Genomic DNA, 19,173 nt, shown 5'->3' on the forward strand with positions numbered 1-19,173 from the left:
TCTCCACTGTGACTGGAGCACATTCCTCCCTGGTGGGGCCTGGCCACTGCAGGTGGGGTGGGTGTAACTGTAAGGGGACTGTTGCCCCCTTACTAACATTCAGTGGGGGTGTTTTGGCTGCTAGCTCCCAGCACTAAAAGGGGAGGGATTGATGGCAAATCAGGACCCTGAGACTGACAGTCCCCAGGAACAATGGCAAGAGGCCAATGCTCCAGGTCAGCCTGATTGACAGGGCAGGCCGGCTAATCAGGGAGACAGAAGGCCAGTGTGGGTCCCGTCCTCCGTGTGTGAGCAGGAATGTGCCGGAGTCAGACAGAGTGGGGCCGAGCTAAGGAGGAAGCAGGGGCCCAAGCTGAGCTGGAGAACAGAGCCAGGCCAGATCCAGAGGCACAGCCCAGAGAGAGCAGATCCTGTGCTGGGAGCGGAGCTGCAGCCAGAGAGCCAGAGGCACAGCCCAGAGAGAGCAGATCCTGTGCTGGGAGCGGAGCTGCAGCCAGAGAGCCAGAGGCACAGCCCAGAGAGAGCAGATCCTGTGCTGGGAGCGGAGCTGCAGCCAGAGAGCCAGAGGCACATCCCAGGGAGAGCAGATCCTGTGCTGGGAGCAGAGCTGCAGCCAGAGAGCCAGAGTGTGGTGAGCAACTGGGGCCAGCCAAGGGGGGAACCTTGGTAAAAGGGCCCAGCGCAGAAAGACACTCCAGCCAAGGGTCCATGCAGGCCAGGCTGGGAGGGGGATCTTAACCTGCCGGGGGGCTGGCACTGGGAAGAAGGATCCCACCATCCAAAGCCCGGAGGTGTGTGGTCACCACCATTTCAAGTGTCCCACCCACAGCATCCCTGCAGCACAGCCAGGGCCTGAGAAGGAGGCCTGGGGCCTACAAGGAACAGACTGCAAAGTGCTTTGATGTCCAGAGACATTGTTTGTAATGTTCCCTGCCACAGAGCAGGGTGATGTGTTTCCCTGTAACCGTTCCCATTTATTCTTATTCTTTTCTTTAAATTGATTGTTAAGTAAACAACTTGTATTTGCTTTAAATTGTATGGAATAATCAGTGGGTCAGGGAGGTGCCCAGTGCAGAGAGGGTACCCCGGAGTGGGGACACCTTAGCCCCTGTCCTAGGTGGCCACAGCAGGGTTGGGGGTTGAGCCCCCCAGGAATCCTGGGCCCAGTCTTGTTGGGGCTACGAGAACTCTGCCAAACAGGAGAGTCCTCAAGGGCAGGGAGGCCTCTGGGTAAAGGAAGTGGGAGCGAGGACTCAGATCCTTTCGCTAGCCCACTTCACCGGGGTACACAGAAGCCAGGAAAGTTCCCCACAATAGCGGGACCATTCCCCCGCTTACATAATTGGCGTCACGAACAGGATCCTATCCACAGGGTCCACCCCATTGGTTTACTGGTTGAGTTCTAGTAGCACTGTCCAGGCCTGGTTGAGCACTCTACCATGGCTGGAATTGAAGAACTACGAACCCAGTTTGCTGAACTTCAGCGCAGATTATCAGACCAAGCGGAGGCATTACAACAAGCTAGAACTGAACAGAGAGAAGCCTTATCGCTGGCCAAGGCAGTAATAGACCAACAGGCAGCAGAAGCTAAGAAACCCGCTACTATTTATGTCCCACGGGAGCGGAAGGTCACAGAGTTTGGTGGCTTCCCGACAAGACCAGGAGACATTACGGTAGAAGAGTGGGTCAAGTCTGTGAGGGCAGCTCTGCGTGTGCTAAGAGTACCTGTAGAAGACCATGTAGACTTCATAGAGGAACATCTCAAGGGCCAGGCCAAGGCCACAGTAAAGTTCATGGCAGTGGCAGACAAGAAAGATGTGGAAAAGGTATTTGAACTCCTCCTAGAAGTGTATGGAGACAAGGTGCCTATTGGAACCCGACTAAAGGAGTTCTTTGAGAGAAAGCAGGAGCCTGGTGAAACTATCCGGGCATATGCATATGACCTCCAGGAGAGAATGAGCAAAGTGGAGCGGCGAGACCCTCAACGAGTTCCAGACCCAGATACAGTTCTGAAAGAGCAGCTGGTGTTGGGGCTTCGTGATGACTCCCTCAGACGTGAAATGAAAAGGAGGTTTAAGGAAGAGCCCAGTAAGAAGTTCTATGAACTCATGCAGGCTGCCATTATGTGGTCAGAAGAAGAGGAAGTTCCTGTGGCAGAGACAGCCAAGAGTAACCCCCATACACGAAGTGGGGGCCTAGTGAATGCAGCTGCTGGGGAAAAAGCCCTGCCCCAAACACAGCTAACATTGGAAAGCTTAAGTGAAGCTGTCCAAAAACTGGCGGTCCAACAGGGGGAGATGCTGAAAGTAATGACTGAGGTGATGAAAGGGAAAAACCCCACCAATATGCCAAGATATCCAAGGGCCCCAGGACCCCGAAGAAGAGCCCCACTGAAGGATGAGCTGGGAAGATACATTTGTTACACTTGTGACAGGCCAGGACATACTAGCCGAGAATGTTCACTGAGAAGGAGAACAGAGTCCCAGGCACTCGAAACCAATGGGGCACCAGGAGCGAGTGGTCCATCTAGAGTAGAAGGCCAAGCAGTGGCAGAAGGATTCCTAGGCCTGTCCTTGGTGGAAAATCCCTCTGCATACAGTGAGAGGAACGTGGTCAGTGCCAGCATATCTAGCGACTTCTGTAAGCGAGCATTTGGAGACTGTCTAACTGCTGAAGTATATATAGCAGGGGTGAAGACCAGATGTTTGGTAGATACTGGCTCCGAAGTCACCACCATTACAGAGTCGCATTTTAAAAAATATTTGAAGGACAAGGACCTGACCATGCACAGCACACGGTTTGTACGTCTAACAGCTGTTAATGGACTGGCAATCCCAGTGGCGGGGTGCCTTGAAGCAGACATAGAGTATATGGGCCAAACGCTGCCGGGAAAATGCATCTTCATCCTGAAAGACAAAGCGTCAAAAGGGAGCCATATGGGAGAAGGAGTTCCAGGGATTCTAGGAATGAACATCATCAGTGAGCTGAAGGAGCTACTCTTACCAGGAGAAGGAACCAGGAGGATGAACTGTCACGAGCACTATACGAAGAATGCTGTGCGGAGTAGAGTATTGGCTCGAGCGGAGAGGCAGAGTCATTCCCTGGGCCCCAGGAGGCATATTGGAAATGTTAAAGTGGGCAGAAAACAGAAGACCATTATTCCTCCGTGGAAAGGGAAGATCCTTGATGAACACCGCTGTGTACCAGAAAATGAGCTGCAGATGATGAGGGAGAAGGAGGCCGAGTTACCTTTCTTCCAGAAAGATGTGATGGGAGACTGCCAGTTCCTGTTCACGTGGCACGCCAAGGGCTGATTCCTGCACATGTGGCTAACATAAGGGCGTTGCCAGAGAAACATCAAGAAATCTTTTCTAAGGATGAGGTGACCAATTATGATGACCAAGTCAAAGGTCACCATGACAGGCTGAAGATAGCCTGTGAAGTTGCTCTCAATACAACTAAAGACACTGCCCAAAGTAGGAAAAGGACTTATGATCGCAAGTCCAGTGGGGCTCTCATCAGGCCCGGTGACCGTGTACTAGTTCAGAACCATAGACACCGGGCGTAATAAAATACAGGACAAGTGGAGTCAAAGCCCCACATTGTAGTTGCTCACACCAATCCCGAGCTACCAGTTTACACCATTCGGCCTGAACGAGGAGGTCCTGAGAGAGTAGTACACAGGGACCAGTTGAAACATTGCACTCTTAGTCCAGACAGGGACCATAGGAGGCGAGATCAGTACACTCTGAGGAGGCTGAAACCAGTTGGGAAATGGTTCTAGTCCCACAAACCAAATACAGAGGGGACAGAGTGGGGCAAACCCAAACCCTAACGAGAATGGCCAGATCCCTCAAACTGACCCAGTATTACCCGAGGATAGGGAAACAGAAAATATGGGTAACGAACCACCAGTTTTAAGGAGGTCCCAGAGGGCTAATAAAGGTGTACTTCCTGTTAGACTTAGAGATACTTATTTTATTGGTTCTATGTAGTGTGTTGATGAATATTGTTATGTATAGTATTAAGAAGTAGATGTGGAGTGTTAACTATGTTAAATGTTCTTTTCAACATTGTTAATGGGTTTTTAATATAATATGATGTGGATATATGTTGTTGTTATGGGGCCTGGATGTACCGGTGTAACTATTGTGGCTGTGGCAGAATTTTAGCAGGGGGGAATGTAAGGGGACTGTTGCCCCCTTACTAACATTCAGTGGGGGTGTTTTGGCTGCTAGCTCCCAGCACTAAAAGGAGGGATTGATGGCAAATCAGGACCCTGAGACTGACAGTCCCCAGGAACAATGGCAAGAGGCCAATGCTCCAGGTCAGCCTGATTGACAGGGCAGGCCGGCTAATCAGGGAGACAGAAGGCCAGTGTGGGTCCCGTCCTCCGTGTGTGAGCAGGAATGTGCCGGAGTCAGACAGAGTGGGGCCGAGCTAAGGAGGAAGCAGGGGCCCAAGCTGAGCTGGAGAACAGAGCCAGGCCAGATCCAGAGGCACAGCCCAGAGAGAGCAGATCCTGTGCTGGGAGCGGAGCTGCAGCCAGAGAGCCAGAGGCACAGCCCAGAGAGAGCAGATCCTGTGCTGGGAGCGGAGCTGCAGCCAGAGAGCCAGAGGCACAGCACAGAGAGAGCAGATCCTGTGCTGGGAGCGGAGCTGCAGCCAGAGAGCCAGAGGCACATCCCAGGGAGAGCAGATCCTGTGCTGGGAGCAGAGCTGCAGCCAGAGAGCCAGAGTGTGGTGAGCAACTGGGGCCAGCCAAGGGGGGAACCTTGGTAAAAGGGCCCAGCGCAGAAAGACACTCCAGCCAAGGGTCCATGCAGGCCAGGCTGGGAGGGGGATCTTAACCTGCCGGGGGGCTGGCACTGGGAAGAAGGATCCCACCATCCAAAGCCCGGAGGTGTGTGGTCACCACCATTTCAAGTGTCCCACCCACAGCATCCCTGCAGCACAGCCAGGGCCTGAGAAGGAGGCCTGGGGCCTACAAGGAACAGACTGCAAAGTGCTTTGATGTCCAGAGACATTGTTTGTAATGTTCCCTGCCACAGAGCAGGGTGATGTGTTTCCTGTAACGTTCCCATTTATTCTTATTCTTTTCTTTAAATTGATTGTTAAGTAAACAACTTGTATTTGCTTTAAATTGTATGGAATAATCAGTGGGTCAGGGAGGTGCCCAGTGCAGAGAGGGTACCCCGGAGTGGGGACACCTTAGCCCCTGTCCTAGGTGGCCACAGCAGGGTTGGGGGTTGAGCCCCCCAGGAATCCTGGGCCCAGTCTTGTTGGGGCTACGAGAACTCTGCCAAACAGGAGAGTCCTCAAGGGCAGGGAGGCCTCTGGGTAAAGGAAGTGGGAGCGAGGACTCAGATCCTTTCGCTAGCCCACTTCACCGGGGTACACAGAAGCCAGGAAAGTTCCCCACAATAGCGGGACCATTCCCCCGCTTACATAACCATGATCAATCCAGGCACGGATTGATGCTGTGACCCAGTTTGGGTTCCATCCACACTGGCTGGGCCACATCAGGGGGGAGCCACTTCAGTCACAATGCAGCCCCCACTGTAACAAACCCATGGCCCCCATGACTGGGCAGGGGTTGCTCTGTGGCACCCCTCAAACCCCATGCTGGGCAGTGGGGACAGGACTTAGAGCCTTCTGCTCCCTAAGGTCCAGCCACAAGGAGAATCTCTCTTGCTAGAAGTATTGGGCCTGTGACCCTTGGGAGCAATTCCAATGCCATCCCATCGGAGGCAGCTCAGGGAAAGTGGGGTCCAGGACTTCTAGGGAGGGAGGGAGGGAAGGATGTGCTTCCCATTAGGGATGAGGGCACCCTGCAGGCATGTGATGAACCGGACAGCCTCACCCCTGGATTGAGGCAAATGTTACCATTGGGGTGATGATGGCTTTTCTAGAAACCCAAAGGAGAGCTGAGAACAGGGGTCAGCTGAGGAGACCCTGTGCACCACACTTCCGGTCTCTCCCAATGGCCTTGTCCTGCTTTTCCTGCTTGTTTCCAGTCTGCAGCTGGGCAGGTGCTGCTCTGGACCCTGCTTCCCGAACAGGCAATGGGGTACTGGAGCACCAGTCAGCTTCATTTGGGTCAAACCCTTTGGAATCAGACAGCAAATGCCTATGAGATCAGAGTTCCCCACTGTTGGGGGTCTCCCCAGTTCCCCCCCTCATGAGCATGTCCAGGGGGAGCCCTAGGCTGGAAGTGACCTCGTTAGTCTGGGATGGACACCCCCGGGGACCTAGGACAGGAGCATGTGTCCTCTGGCCTCCTCCTCAGAGAGAGTGGAACTGATCTGAACCCTGCTGAGATCCCAGCACAACCTGCCATGCCATCTCCACTCCGGACACATCCTGTCCCGTGGGAGGTTCCTCTGCCAGCTCAGCTGTTCCATCTCCAGACTGAATGCATGGCTACAGTGTCAGTAACCCTGGGACAGATGGGTGGGGAGGGGTAGGAATGAGATGCCAGGGCCGGAAGGGAAACACAGAGGAATGTCTGGGCCCTGGGGTTGGATGTCTGGTGTGTGTCCCCCCCACCCTGGCTCCTCTCACACACAGGGCCCATGTTTTCTGGACTTAGGGAGGCAACAGCTCTTCTAGGGCTCAGGGCCATGGGTAGAATGACTGGATAATGTGACGGTTGTTACAAACCTGGCCGATGAGCTCACGATTCCGCCTGACTTTCCAGAGGCCACGGGCATGAGCTCTGTGCTGAGCCAGATGCACACTGGGATATGCAGACCTCCAGGGACCCCAGCACTGGAATAGTGTGTGGAGAGGGGGGATGGACTATAGGTCAGAGGTGAGGGGCATGGACAAAGCTGTATGTGGGGAACCCAGGGCTGGGATAGCAGGGGGGCTGCAGGTCAGGGTGAGGGGCACGGGCAGAGCTGTGTGTGGGGAACCCAGGGCTGGGATAGTAGGGGGGCTGCAGGTCAGGGTGAGGGGCACGGGCAGAGCTGTGTGTGGGGAACCCAGGGCTGGGATAGCAGGGGGGCTGCAGGTCAGGGTGAGGAGCACTGGCAGAGCTGTGTGGGAAGAATAGCAGCTCAGGTCAGTGTTGAATGTATGTCACTCCTATTGTCCAGCTGGTTGGTGACCCCTGTGAATCATGTGTTCAGGGTGTGTACAGCACTAGGCAGACAAAAGCAGCCTTCACAAACCCCTATTGTAATAAGCCTCTCCTCAGTCCCTGTCCCCCCCAACAGTAAGGCCAAGGAGTGAGTATGCCACAAAGCCTGCGGTCCCTCCAGCACAGGGCTGAGGTATGGTAGGGTGTGAGTGGGGGTAGTCTTCAGGGCTGACAAGATGTAACTTTTGGGCCTTCGGTAGCAGGCAGCTGGGGCAGAGGCGGTGTCACCAGGGGTTACTCATCTGAAGGGAGGAAAGATCAGTGGCACAACCATCCCATGGGCCATTCACCTCCTCCATGGCTGTGATGTGTGTTTTGGGGACAGACCCAGACGCCTGCAGTACAGGGTATGGGCTTGTCTACACTCGGTTTTTCACACCCCTGAGGAAGATAGCTGGGTTGACATTACTTCTGAATGCAGACCTGGCCTGTGGCTACATCAGTGGTTGTGATCCTGCTGTCACTGGAGGTCATTGCTAATGAATGCACAGTACCGAACACAATTGTGTGTACTAAGCTAGACATTCCAGGAATGTTTTGTCCAGGACACAAACAATTGTGGTTCACCCTAGGCTGGGACGATAGCACTCAATTAACTTGAGGTAACACAAATTCTCAAGGCTATGTCTGCACTGCAATAGGAGGTGTGACTGCAGCTCGGCATCTGCCCCAGCCAGTTTGAATTTAGCGTGGCTAAGAAGAGCAGGTAGTTGCAGCAGCAGCTGCACCTGTGTGGCTGTCTCTTCACTGCTAGGTTTGGTTGTGCTAGCTCACGTGAGTATGCCTCTGCGAGCTGCAATCACACCTTCATTGGCTGTACACGTACCTCAGGAGAGAATCAAAGAGCAAGCCCTGGGGGTTCTGCACAACTAGGTTTGGTGCCAGGGAGAGTTGCAATTCTGGACATGGGTTATAGGCGGTGTAGATGGGGGGCATCAGAGGGCTATGCTGGTGTGAAGCTGGCAGGTGTATGTTTGTGCCAGGGGCAGGTAGTCCTGGTGTTCAGAGGAACCATCGCTGTCCCTAGGAGCGGGAGCATGTTTCTGGGGAAACTGCTTCTAGGAGAAGCCAAGGTGCAGGGATGCTGAGAAAGGACAGAACGCTGCAGTTCACTATTGTGGGCACTAGGTGGCGCAACAGCTCAGCCAATGCACCTGTCAGGGCAAGTTTTGCAGAATGGATTCAATTCTCAGATTAGCCCAGCACCCCCCTGCCAGTACCGGCCCAGACCTCTGCCTCCCCAGCCTGCCAGTACTGCCCTGGACCCCCACCCCTCCACCCTGCTCTCAGCACTCAAAGTACTGGCCCTGTGTTCACACACTGGGGATATGGTTGGGACCCCCTGCCCCCTCACTGCCCATGGAGCCTCCCCCCCCCCAAATGGGAATGGGAGTGAGCTGAGTAGGGGCTGAGGACAGAGACACCAAAATGTCTCCCCACCATCCCCCGCCCCCACTCAGCCCTGGGGGCCCAGCTCTGCTGGGGCCGACGCCTGTGGCTGAGGCCTGCGGGATGCTCGTGCGCTCGCGCTCCCCTCCCCCAGAGGCCGCATGGGAGTCAGTGGCAGACACACGAGGAGGCATGTTCACTCTTTGTATAGAAAATGGCAACTGTACAGATACATTTACAGAGATGAACGGGCCGGGCCCCCACCAAGGGGCACTCAGCCAGGCAAGGCCTCGCGGAGCATGGGGTGGCTCCTGGCAGTGCGGTTCTCCATCGGCCTTCTCACTCTCTGGGCACCCCCGCCCCCGCCCCGCCAGCGTGCCTGCTCCACTCCTGCAGCACCTCCTCCTGGGGAAGGTAGAGACTGCCGCAGGGGGCGGATCAAAGTCTGGGGCAGTGCAAGCAGCTGGGGTGAATGGCAACTGAAGGGAGGTCAGGAGCAGGGGAAAGGCCAGGGCAGAAGAGGAAGGAAGTGCAGTAATTGAGGCATCTGACTGGTACTCCAGGCACCTGGGCTCTATCTCCAGCCCTGCCCCACTTCCTCATCTGGAGTCATGACACTTCCCTATCTCTCGGGACGGAGGGGGAGGAATAAAGCTACAAATGTCTGAGAGGCTCAGCAGCTATAGCAATGGGCAGCACACACGTATATAGGGCAGAGGGTGCAGGGGTGTAGTCTGCAGGGCTCCCCTTTCCTCGGCCAGGCATGGGGGTTAGTTCATTTCCCTTGCTGGGGGCAGGGGGAGAGAAACTGGACAAGGGTGAACTTTCCAGGGCCACCTCGAGAGGAGGCTGGGATGGGGAGAGCAAGTCACAAGCAGCCCCCAAAGGGGCAGTGACCCCAGGCACTCTCTTCTCTGTTGAGCCAAGGACCCCAGACTTGGCGGGTGTGATATGAATTTGAGGCAGGATCCTGGCATCTGTGCGTGCGGAGGAAGTCACACAACACTGGGCAGGGGGAGATCTGTGTGTGCGTGGGATCCAACAGTCACACACAGTACGGGGGGCACAGGTCCTGGAGCCATCACACAAGCTGGGGATAGGGCAAAGTGGCCCAGCCACAGGAGCCCCAAGCCATCCTCAGGGCAGGTGGAGGTCACTCCCCTGGTCACAGGGCATAAGGTCTGCTAAGGCAGTGAGAGTTCATAGCAGTGCACAGGAGACGTCCCCCCAGCACCGTAGCCTCTACGCGCTTGCCAGGGGACGAGAAGCTGAGCCAAGCACGGCCTCAGTATCCATGCTGCCACCCCGCTAGATCACCACCCGGAAGAGGAAGGAGAACACAGCTCCCAGCGCCAGGCCCAGCGAGAGGAAAAAGGCCATGATGGCTCCGGCCGTCTCAGCTTCATGGGTGGGCACCTTCCTGGGGGAGGAGAGAAGCGTCAGCCCAGCAGCACTATGCACCAGCCCCCACCCTTGGTAGCTCCTGTCCTAAGCCCTCCTGCAGGAATCAGTGCTCTGCAGCTCCCCGCATCTCCCCCTCCATTCTCAGGGCCGAGGGGAAAAGGAACGAGGACCTGGAATGAACTAGGAGTTGTCCTTTGGGAATGATCCTGCACCACCCCCAGCAGAAGGGCTGTGAAGGACCTAAAGGGCTTCTCAATGCGCACTTCAGCAGAACAGTGTGGGAACTAGAGCACGTGGGCTGCCCCCCCTCTCGCTCCCACCCCCCACTGTTCCAGCTCTGGGCTCCCCACACAGATCAGGAGACCAAGGCACAGAGCAGTGAAGATATTTCTGCTGGACACCCCACCCACTGTAGCAGAGACGGGCTGAGAACCCAGGTCTTCTGACTCCCTGATCTGTGCTTTAACCCCTGCTTGTGGGTCCGAGTGAGGGGCTGGGGGGGATCCTGAGGCACACACAGGCTCTTCTCTCCGTCCTGTGGCCAGGGGAGCCAGGCCCCTTTAGAGACCAATTGTTCTACCACCAGAGAGAAGCCTCATGTGCCTGACAGAGAACAGTTAGTCCAGTTTGCAAGGCCCTCCCAGGGCTGGGGTACTGACACTACAGGATGGCATGCAAGGGGGAGCAGCCTGCAAAGGGCCACTGATGGTGGCAGGCAGGAGGGCCTGGGCTCCTTTCGCTCCACTGGGAATGTGCTCGGGGAGCGAGTTCATTGAACTGCCCAGCTGTTAGGCGTTGGAAAAGCACTGGCAGAGTGTACCTAAGCCTGGCCCAAATCAGTCCGTGGTGCTCTCGTGCTCCCTCTGCTGGACCATGGCAGGAAGAGCACAAGTCTGCACTGAGGGTGCATGTTTGTTTCAGGCTGTGTGAGGAATGGGGGGTGCTGGGCTGGGGTGTCACACACAGTCACACGGGATTGAAGCTGAGCCCGGGGTCAAGCTCGTGCTGTATGTGGAGCAGGGGGTGGGGTTAGGAACCAGGCTGGCCAGGCCAGGAGCAGGGAGAAGTGCTGGCATAGCTGCCACTTGATCTCTCTCTCTCTCTCTCTCACACACACACACACACACACACACACACACACACACACACGATGGGGAGAGGGAAAGGGGGCAGGAAGGGCACCTGCTTCTGGAAGGGAAGGGGGCCGAGGGAGTAGCCACAGCGCAGGGCAGGGAGGGTGCTGACTGCTTCCCCCCAGGGCTCCTCCGCAACAGTAATCCCATCCCCACACCCCGCTGGGATGAGCGCCCAGCTCTGAGTTATGGGCTCGTAAAACGAGTGCGGCTGCTAAGTATCAGGCAAAGTGCCACCCTGCAGCTCCCGGCGCCAGCATCCCCCCCCCACCTTGAGAGACTGCAGGCCGCCCGGCCGACCCCAGCAGCTCCCTGCGCTGGGGCCAAGGCCGTGTCCCTGGCCGAGCGCTCTGCAGGGCCAGTCGCCTTTGGCTGCCTAGCTCTGGGGGCAGCTTCCCCCGCCACCCCCTGGGATCAGCCCTGGCCCCTGTCGCTTTTACTCCTCTCTTAGGAGGCACAAGTCTGAGCTCAGCTCTGGGCTGTGGAGCAAGGAGAAGACTTGTGGCTGAAGCACAGGACTGGGAGCCAGGACACCTGCGTGGCCTGGAGCGAATCCCACCCCACATTTCTCCCTCTGTAACATGGGGAGAGTCACCCTAACCCACTGCACCAAGGCAACTGGAAAAGCACCCATTAGACAGGGGAACCCCCAGTCCCTTCAGGCGGGGCCTGGATAAGAGGCTGTGCCCAGGGATAGACCTGCCATCAGCCAGTGCCCAGTGCAGCAGCATGGGCTGGTGCGTGGTGAGAGGTCGCTTGGGTCCCTTCCCCCCGCCCCCGGTCACACTCACTTAGGCCCGAAGCACATGCAGAGGCTGGCCAGGTAGCCATTGGAGATGGAGAAGAGGATGATGAAGATGATGTACCAGGCGTCATGGTGGAAGAAAACGGGCATGTGGTTGCGGGGCTGCACGTTGCACAGCATGAAGAGGGGGATGAAGACTATGCGAGCAGCCACCATGAAGGGCAGGAGCCGGCTGTCTTTCCTGGGCTGGGGGAGAGAGAAAAAACACAGACCTATGAGTGGGTGGTGTGCCACAGAGCGCCGGGGAAGCGGGCAGGCGTGGGGCATCTCCCCGCGGCACCCTGCGGGGCGCCGGGGAAGCGGGCAGGCGTGGGGCATCTCCCCGCGGCACCCTGCGGGGCGCCGGGGAAGCGGGCAGGCGTGGGGCATCTCTCGCGGCACCCTGCGGGGCGCCGGGGAAACGGGCAGGCGTGGGGCATCTCCCCGCGGCACCCTGCGGGGCGCCAGGGAAGCGGGCAGGCGTGGGGCATCTCCCCGCGGCACCCTGCGGGGCGCCGGGGAAGCGGGCAGGCGTGGGGCATCTCCCCGCGGCACCCTGCGGGGCGCCGGGGAAGCGGGCAGGCGTGGGGCATCTCCCCGCGGCACCCTGCGGGGGCACTAAGGTTTATCCGACAGCAAGAGGTAAAGGCAGAGGGGGATCCACACTGGTAAAGGGTAGGAACGAGCTTCCCATTGTCCCACTCAACTCTAGGCCCCCCCTTCTAACCCAGACAGCTCGGGGCGGGGCCTACCCACTCAAAGGGGGGGCTGCTGAGTGACACGGGCTCCCTCTCTCTGCCCTGCAATGCCCTTTGCACTCCCTGCGCCCCTGACCGATGCAAATGTGGCTGGGGAGGACTGGAGTCTCGGAGCTCCTGCGCTGGAGCTGCTGGCTTAGGCCCCAGGGAGAATAGTGGGGTCAGCAGGCAGGTCACTGGGACGCAGTCCCTGGCTCTTGCAACCCCTTCAGGCCCATTCCCTAGGACTGGGCTGGGACTTTTCCAGCCCGCTGACTCGTGCTGCTGGAGCGCTGGGCGGCGGCAGGAGCCAGAATGCCGAGCCAGGGTTCTGCAGAGTCAATAACTAACAGATGGAAAACAGCAGGCTGATGGCAGCTGTGAAAGCCCTGCACGCATGCAGCCCAACGCCCTCTCCTGAGGGGACAGCCATCCACGGGAAATGCCCGTACTCCCAGTCGGCTTTCACCAGCTCCCTGAGCTCCCCTGCCCCATGCTCTCTGACCCCTGCCCCAGCTAGTGGCGGAGGCACTGGCTTGGCCAGTTTCTGGTCAGTCTCCCTTCTCCTGCCTGCCGAGTCTGCAGGTGTGAGCCCTCCCAAGGGAACACTTCGGTTCTGGCTGGAACATGCCCTGCTCAGTCCCTTCCCTTTGGCAGGTTCAGCACGGAGTGGGACCCCCCTCTTTGTCTTTCTCCAGCTGGGTGTGACAACGTGCCCCATGGACATGACGATGTTGTGACTCATAGACTTTAAGGTCAGAAGGGACCATTATGATCATCCCAGCTGCTTCTCTCAGTTCCACCCAGACCTCTCCAGAGTCACCCTAAGGTCCCTGAGCCAGGTTTCACTGCCTGCGTCTGACACAAGCCTTCGTTGTCCCCTCAGCTCGGGACCCTGCAGGGCACATTGGGCTGGGCTGGCATGGCGGTGGGGCAGTCGTGGGCACAAAGTATGTTGCGGGATTGGGGCGGGCGTGTTTGTGGGCACAGCCAAACCCAGCGTCCTGTTGACGAAGTGGCCCCACCCCGGGAAAGGAGGGCATCCAGCGGATCAGCCAGACCAAACCACACGCAGCCACATCCGATTTCCATAAAGCTGTTTTGGAACCATCTCCTGCCAGCGGGGATGTGGCCTAGCGAGGCAGCTCAGGGCCAAGGGCGAGGGCAGTCAGACGCTGTGACCCCACTGCCGGGAGGGAGGTTCGCAGAGGCAGCTCCTGGCAGCAGGGGATCCTAGCTCGGCCAGGCCGGCTGGCTCAGACCCGACAGACTCCCCGTTGTCTCATGCTGTCAAGAGTTTATTCAAACAAACAGCCTGAGCAGTAATGGGGAAAGCATTGTATGGGGTGTGGAGGAGGCAGGAAGAGCCAGAGACACCCCAGCCCCCCGCCCAATCCACAGCAGCAGGCACAAAGGATAGTCAACGCAGAGCAAACTCTGGACCCACAACCTGACCTACAGGGCGGCCTGCATTCAAGCACCCACTCTAGGCCCCCTGGAATGTGGGAGAGAAACAGTCCCCCAGCAGCCCCGTTAGCCGTACAGGGCCGATGGCACACACTCATGCAGATCGGCTTGCAGAACACTCCCCACTCCCTGGACACACGCTGGCTACAGGGGGCGTTTAGCCCGGCTCCTGCATTCTCAGTTCCCTGCTGCTGGCCGTGCCTGGAGGATGGCAGGTGGCAATTCCAGGGCAGAGTGGGTACAGGGCTCAGACCAGCTGACAGTCTCTGCGGCCCAAATGAAGGGCCTCTGAGCCCTACTACTGGGACAGGGCCAGTCCCCAAAGCAAACACCATAGAACTCCAGAGCTTCAATGGCACCATATGGGGCAGGCCCGAGGAGGCAAGAGAAAGAGACAGAGAGGAGCCAGGGAAGGGGCAGCCTTGGGCACTGCTGCCATGGAGGGGACTGTAGCCCATTTGGTGCACTTCGTGAACCCAGCCCTAGACTGCCTAGGAGCAGTGCAGCCCTCCCCGCTGCTCCTCCTCTGCCCCGGCCAGCTGTTTGTGTAACTGCAGCCTGCGTTTGTTTACAAGGAGGCTGCAATTGAGGAGATGGTTTCCTCCAAGCCACACTGCCGGGAAAACAGCACCATGGGAACGTCTAACTGGAACTGCACAGGATCCCGCCCCCGCTCCCATTCACCAGATCCCCTCTCGGGCCTCCCCAGCACCCGCGCTCCTTCCCATCTCTCCTACTTCACTTGGGCCCTCGCCCTCCTTCCCGGCTGGAGACCCCTCAGCTCCATCCTCTCCCACCTCCTCCTCTCCCCAGCAGTGAGCTGCTCTTCCCGTGGCCCTAGCTCCCACTCAGACTTTAAGCCAGAAAGGACCATCATGATTATCCAATCCAACCTCCTGCACGTCGCCGGCCACAGAACCTCACCCACCCACTCCTGTGACTGGCCCCTAACCGCTGGCTGAGTTACTGACGTCCTCCAATCCTCATTTAAGAATTTCAAGTTCCAGAGAACTCACCACTGACTCTAGATCAAACCCACAAGGGATCCATGCCCCAAGCTGCTGAGGAAGGAGAAAATTCCTTCCCGACCCCAAATATGATGATCAGTTAGACCCTGAGCATGTGGGTGGGACCCACCAGCCAGACACCTGGGAAAGAATTCTCTGTAGTAACTCAGAGCCCCAGCTAGTGTCCCATGTCCACCACTGGAAATATTTGCCAGCTGCCATCCCCACCCCTCCTGCCCTGTCACACACACTCCCAGAGCAGCCCATCTGCCTCTGCTCCCTGGGCTCCTCCCGCCCAAGTAGCTGCTGCCCTCTGCACTCCCCACAAGGCAGGTGATGGCTTTCTGCCAGTACCACCTTCTATGCCCTTGGCATCCTGCATCTCGCTTTTCCCTGGGCTCTCCACTTCTCTCCCTGCAGTACTTTGCTGCCCCCAGCTGCTGGAGTCCCTCCGGGCACCATCCCCTTGCTTGCTAGCTCTCTCTGGGGTGCCCGTTACATCCATTTCCCAGGGAATTGGGAAAAGCGTGTCAGACTCAGCTGGGAACACACCCCAAATTCACAGTGCATTTAGCTTCCCCAGCCAAAAGAGGCAGGACAGGATTCCAGGGGGACGGGCTCCCTACGTCTCCATGATCGTCACCCCTTGCCCTTCCCAAGCACGTGCACACAATTGTACTTGAGCCCGAGCCCACTGGGAGGTAGGAGTCAGCAGCAGGATCCCTATTGTACAGGTGGAGAAACTGAGGCAGGGCACAGGGAAATGACTCACGCAAGGGCATGCCATGAGGTGGTAAGAGCCAGGGATAGAAAGCAGGAGTCTGGACTCCCAACACCCTGCTTTAACCCAACAGTCCTCGCTCAGCTCCCAGAGCCAGGAGCAGAATTCAATGCAGAGCCCCTTGTGCTAACATGGCAGCACCCACTTCCTTGTATCCTGCCTGGGCAGCTGGGCGGTCAGGACACAGGGCAGCCCCGAGAGGTGAACTCTGATTGGCTGATGGGTCAGGGCCCGTTGCCAGGCCCTTGCCCCCTCCGCTCTGCCCCACACTTACCCACAAGCAGACGGCCGTGAGGCTCCGTCCCAGCCAGTCGAAGATATTAAACATCAGGAAACAGGAGACAGGGATGAAGTACATCTCTGGAGAGAGGGGAAGGGTCAGTGACAGGTGACAGGACACCCCACCCCCTCCTGTCTGCTGCGTGAGGTGCCCCCCACAATGCAGAGGAGACGGGGATCAGGCCTTACCCAACAACACGGCACCTCCCAAGGGCACAGGCTCGCACCCTCCCTCTTCCTCCAGCACGACTCTCCCTGCGGCTCAGCAGCCAGGATGGGGACTGGGCCCAGCCCACACCGTTGCCCATGGATCCTGCCCAAGCCTGGGAGGGAAACCCGGCGTCCAGTCTGTCAGAGGGCACAGCAGGCTTGTCCAGCTCTCAGGTTGCCAACAGATGTCACTGGGGGCCTCTCCCCTGTAGCTCCTTCCCCACCCGAGCCCCACTTTCTTCCAGCTCTGCCCCAGGGGTCTGCTCCCTTCTATCCCCCGCCCCCACAGTCTCCCCAGCGATGAATGATAGGAAGTCTGCTGTCACTCACCCCACTTGCTGCTCCCGGCAATCGTGGACTTCACCTCGGCGGTGACGGCCGGGTAGACCCCAATGGTGACAGTGAAGATGAAGCAGACGGACAGAGCCATGACCCAGATCTGGGGGGTGAAAACAGAGCCAGGAACCATTACCCAAATATGCAGGGACAGACCAGCTCTGGGATGTCCCACTCTGGGGTACAGACGTGGCCCAGAGACCCATAACCCAGGCACGAGGGGCAGTGGGTGTCACCGACTCACGTACCTTCTTAAAGATGCTGAAGACAGAGGGCTTCTGGCCGGGAACTTGGGGGGCCGTGTTGTTCGGGTAACTCTGTTCCACTCCATTGGACTCATCTGTAGGGAGAGACAGGAAGGGTGAGGGGAGGTCCCAAGGTGGCGGGTGACCCCAGGTGCAGCCAGTAACTCCATGCCTGAGCCAGCACTGCTCACGCCTGCCGTTTCCCCCTCCCCTGGGATTCTAGGCCAGGCCACATGCAGAGGGGTTGCAGGCTTCTCAGAGCCAGTAGCCTCCCCAGGTCCAGCTCCAGTCCCCAGCTCCCCCTCCAGCCCACCTGTCAATATTCCCCCCCACCCTCCTCACCTTTCTTGATCAGGTCGATCGTGTTCTCCGGCTCAGCATGCCTCTCGTGGACCCGATACTCGGTCTTGTCCTTCATCGAATGGTAACGGAAGAAGTCCTGCAGAGAGACCACACAGAGAGCTCATGTGTGCATGTGCGTGGGGGGTGGATCTCTCTGCCCCTAGGGATGGGGGCTGTCCACGGCCAGGACTGGAGTGTCACTGGGGAAGCCTGCAGGCACAGGAATGAGGTTGGCTTCCCCTTGCACTATGGCTCCTGTGGAGCACAGCACCCCCCCCGCCACTCCTCTCTTCTGGCTGGGTGGTCCCCACCCCCAACCTCCCCGAGAAGGGTGAGTCCTTACCAGGCGGGGCAGCAGGATGTAGGAGCCGATGGCCAGCAGGATCACCACGCAGGCTGTGATGAAGTAGCCAAAGGCGCTGTCTGCCAGCAATGAGCCGCCTGGGAGCACGGAGAGGAATCATAGAATCTCAGGGTTGGAAGGGACCTCAGGAGGTCATCTAGTCCAACCCCCTGCTCAAAGCAGGACCAATTCCCAACTAAATCATCCCAGCCAGGGCTTTGTCAAGCCTGACCTTAAGGAGAGAGGCCAGAGGTGAGGGAAGGCTAGAGGGGGTTGCTGGGGAAGGCAACAATAGGGGAGAGACTCCCCCCACCCCCAGCTCTGCCAGAGGACACCCCTCTCCTAGGACAGGATGTTTGCAGAAGCCCGTGGAGACCCCCTGCAGTGACCACCTCCCCCAAAATTGGATTTTAGTGCCCCCCCGAGTGACCCCAGGGTGCCCTTCCCTAGAGGTGCCTGGCAGCTGGCTCTGAACTGTGGTGGATCGGGGGAAGGGCAACCTGCACCCCCTCTATACTAAGCAGGCCCTCCTGCGGCTCCTGGGCACAGGCTGCTTTGCAGCAGATCCCACTGGAAGGCGGGAGACTGGAGGGCTATAGATGGGTCTGCATGGGAGTTACTCACTGGAGATAGCACAGATCATGGCCAGAGCTGCGAAGGTCCCTGCCATGCCCTGCCCGCTCATGATGGGGGCTGTGTAGCTGACAGGCAGCAGACCAGCCAATCCAAAGAGGCTGCCCTGGAGGATGGCACCAAAGGCTGCAAGGACAAAGACAAGTAATAATGAGGATCGGCCAATAGGGTTGACACGGAACAGTGCCCTTCTCCCATCCCCCTGCAAGACAAACTAGGGATCCACACTACATCACAGCCAGTGCCCCTGCCCAGCTCCCTACGGCACCTCATGCTGGGGGAGGCTGGGTCCAGGATGGCTGGGAGCTCCCCCCACAGCCAGTGCCCCTGCCCTGCTTCCTACGGCACCTCCTGCTGGGGGAGGAGTAGCCATACACTTCTGCACCAGGAGATCAGACCCAGATGCAAGACCCTGTAGCAGCAGAGTGGGTTGGCACTGCCTGAGGTAACAGTGAAGGGAGAGGTGGAACGGGGCCCATGCCTCTTTCCACCCCTCTGGGGCCAGCTTCCCCGATCCTAGTAGCATCCAGGATTGTCCAAGGGCCCACTCACAATTGATGAGGATGATCTTGACCATGGTGATGACGAAGAAGGGGAGTGGCTCCAAGGGGACCTTTACCAAGGCAGCTGTCATCATGAAGACCAGAAGGATGGCAACCAGGCTGCCCAGGATACGGACTTTCTGGGGGATCCTGCAGGACGGCAAGAGAGAGTCCCTCAGTGAGAACAGACCCCACCAGCAGGACCAAGGGGGGCTGCGGGAGGCACCCACCTCAGCAGGCCTGCCTCAAAGGGGAATTGGCTCACAAAGGCCAGGCTGTGTCGAGTGGGGATTGGTCCAGCTGAGCTCTGGGGCTGAAGGGGACCCAGCAGGAGGCAGAGTTCCTCGCATGGCCAGAGGGGATGGAGATGAAGGACTGGGCCAGGGCAGGGTCCCAG

The 19,173-nt window shown here is 58.1% G+C and overlaps 1 protein-coding gene across 9 annotated transcripts in view; it reads right to left on the minus strand.

Annotated features, from left to right (window-relative positions):
* Window positions 1-8,723: 8,723 nt before the first annotated feature.
* SLC29A1 (solute carrier family 29 member 1 (Augustine blood group)) overlaps window positions 8,724-19,173 on the minus strand; it is a 57,340-nt gene continuing 46,890 nt past the window's right edge. For all 9 annotated transcript variants that reach the window (XM_039531157.1, XM_039531153.1, XM_039531155.1 and 6 more), the window contains 9 exons: window positions 18,787-18,926; window positions 18,226-18,360; window positions 17,602-17,699; window positions 17,259-17,355; window positions 16,920-17,011; window positions 16,666-16,774; window positions 16,121-16,206; window positions 11,862-12,061; window positions 8,724-9,953 (listed from right to left, as the gene is read on the minus strand). In XM_039531157.1, coding sequence (XP_039387091.1) covers window positions 9,842-9,953; window positions 11,862-12,061; window positions 16,121-16,206; window positions 16,666-16,774; window positions 16,920-17,011; window positions 17,259-17,355; window positions 17,602-17,699; window positions 18,226-18,360; window positions 18,787-18,926 — 1,069 coding nt within the window. In that variant the 3' untranslated portion in view covers window positions 8,724-9,841. The remainder of the gene's footprint in view (window positions 9,954-11,861; window positions 12,062-16,120; window positions 16,207-16,665; window positions 16,775-16,919; window positions 17,012-17,258; window positions 17,356-17,601; window positions 17,700-18,225; window positions 18,361-18,786; window positions 18,927-19,173) is intronic.

This window comes from Mauremys reevesii, linkage group 3, assembly GCF_016161935.1.
Source record: "Mauremys reevesii isolate NIE-2019 linkage group 3, ASM1616193v1, whole genome shotgun sequence".
NCBI lineage: Eukaryota > Metazoa > Chordata > Testudines > Geoemydidae > Mauremys > Mauremys reevesii.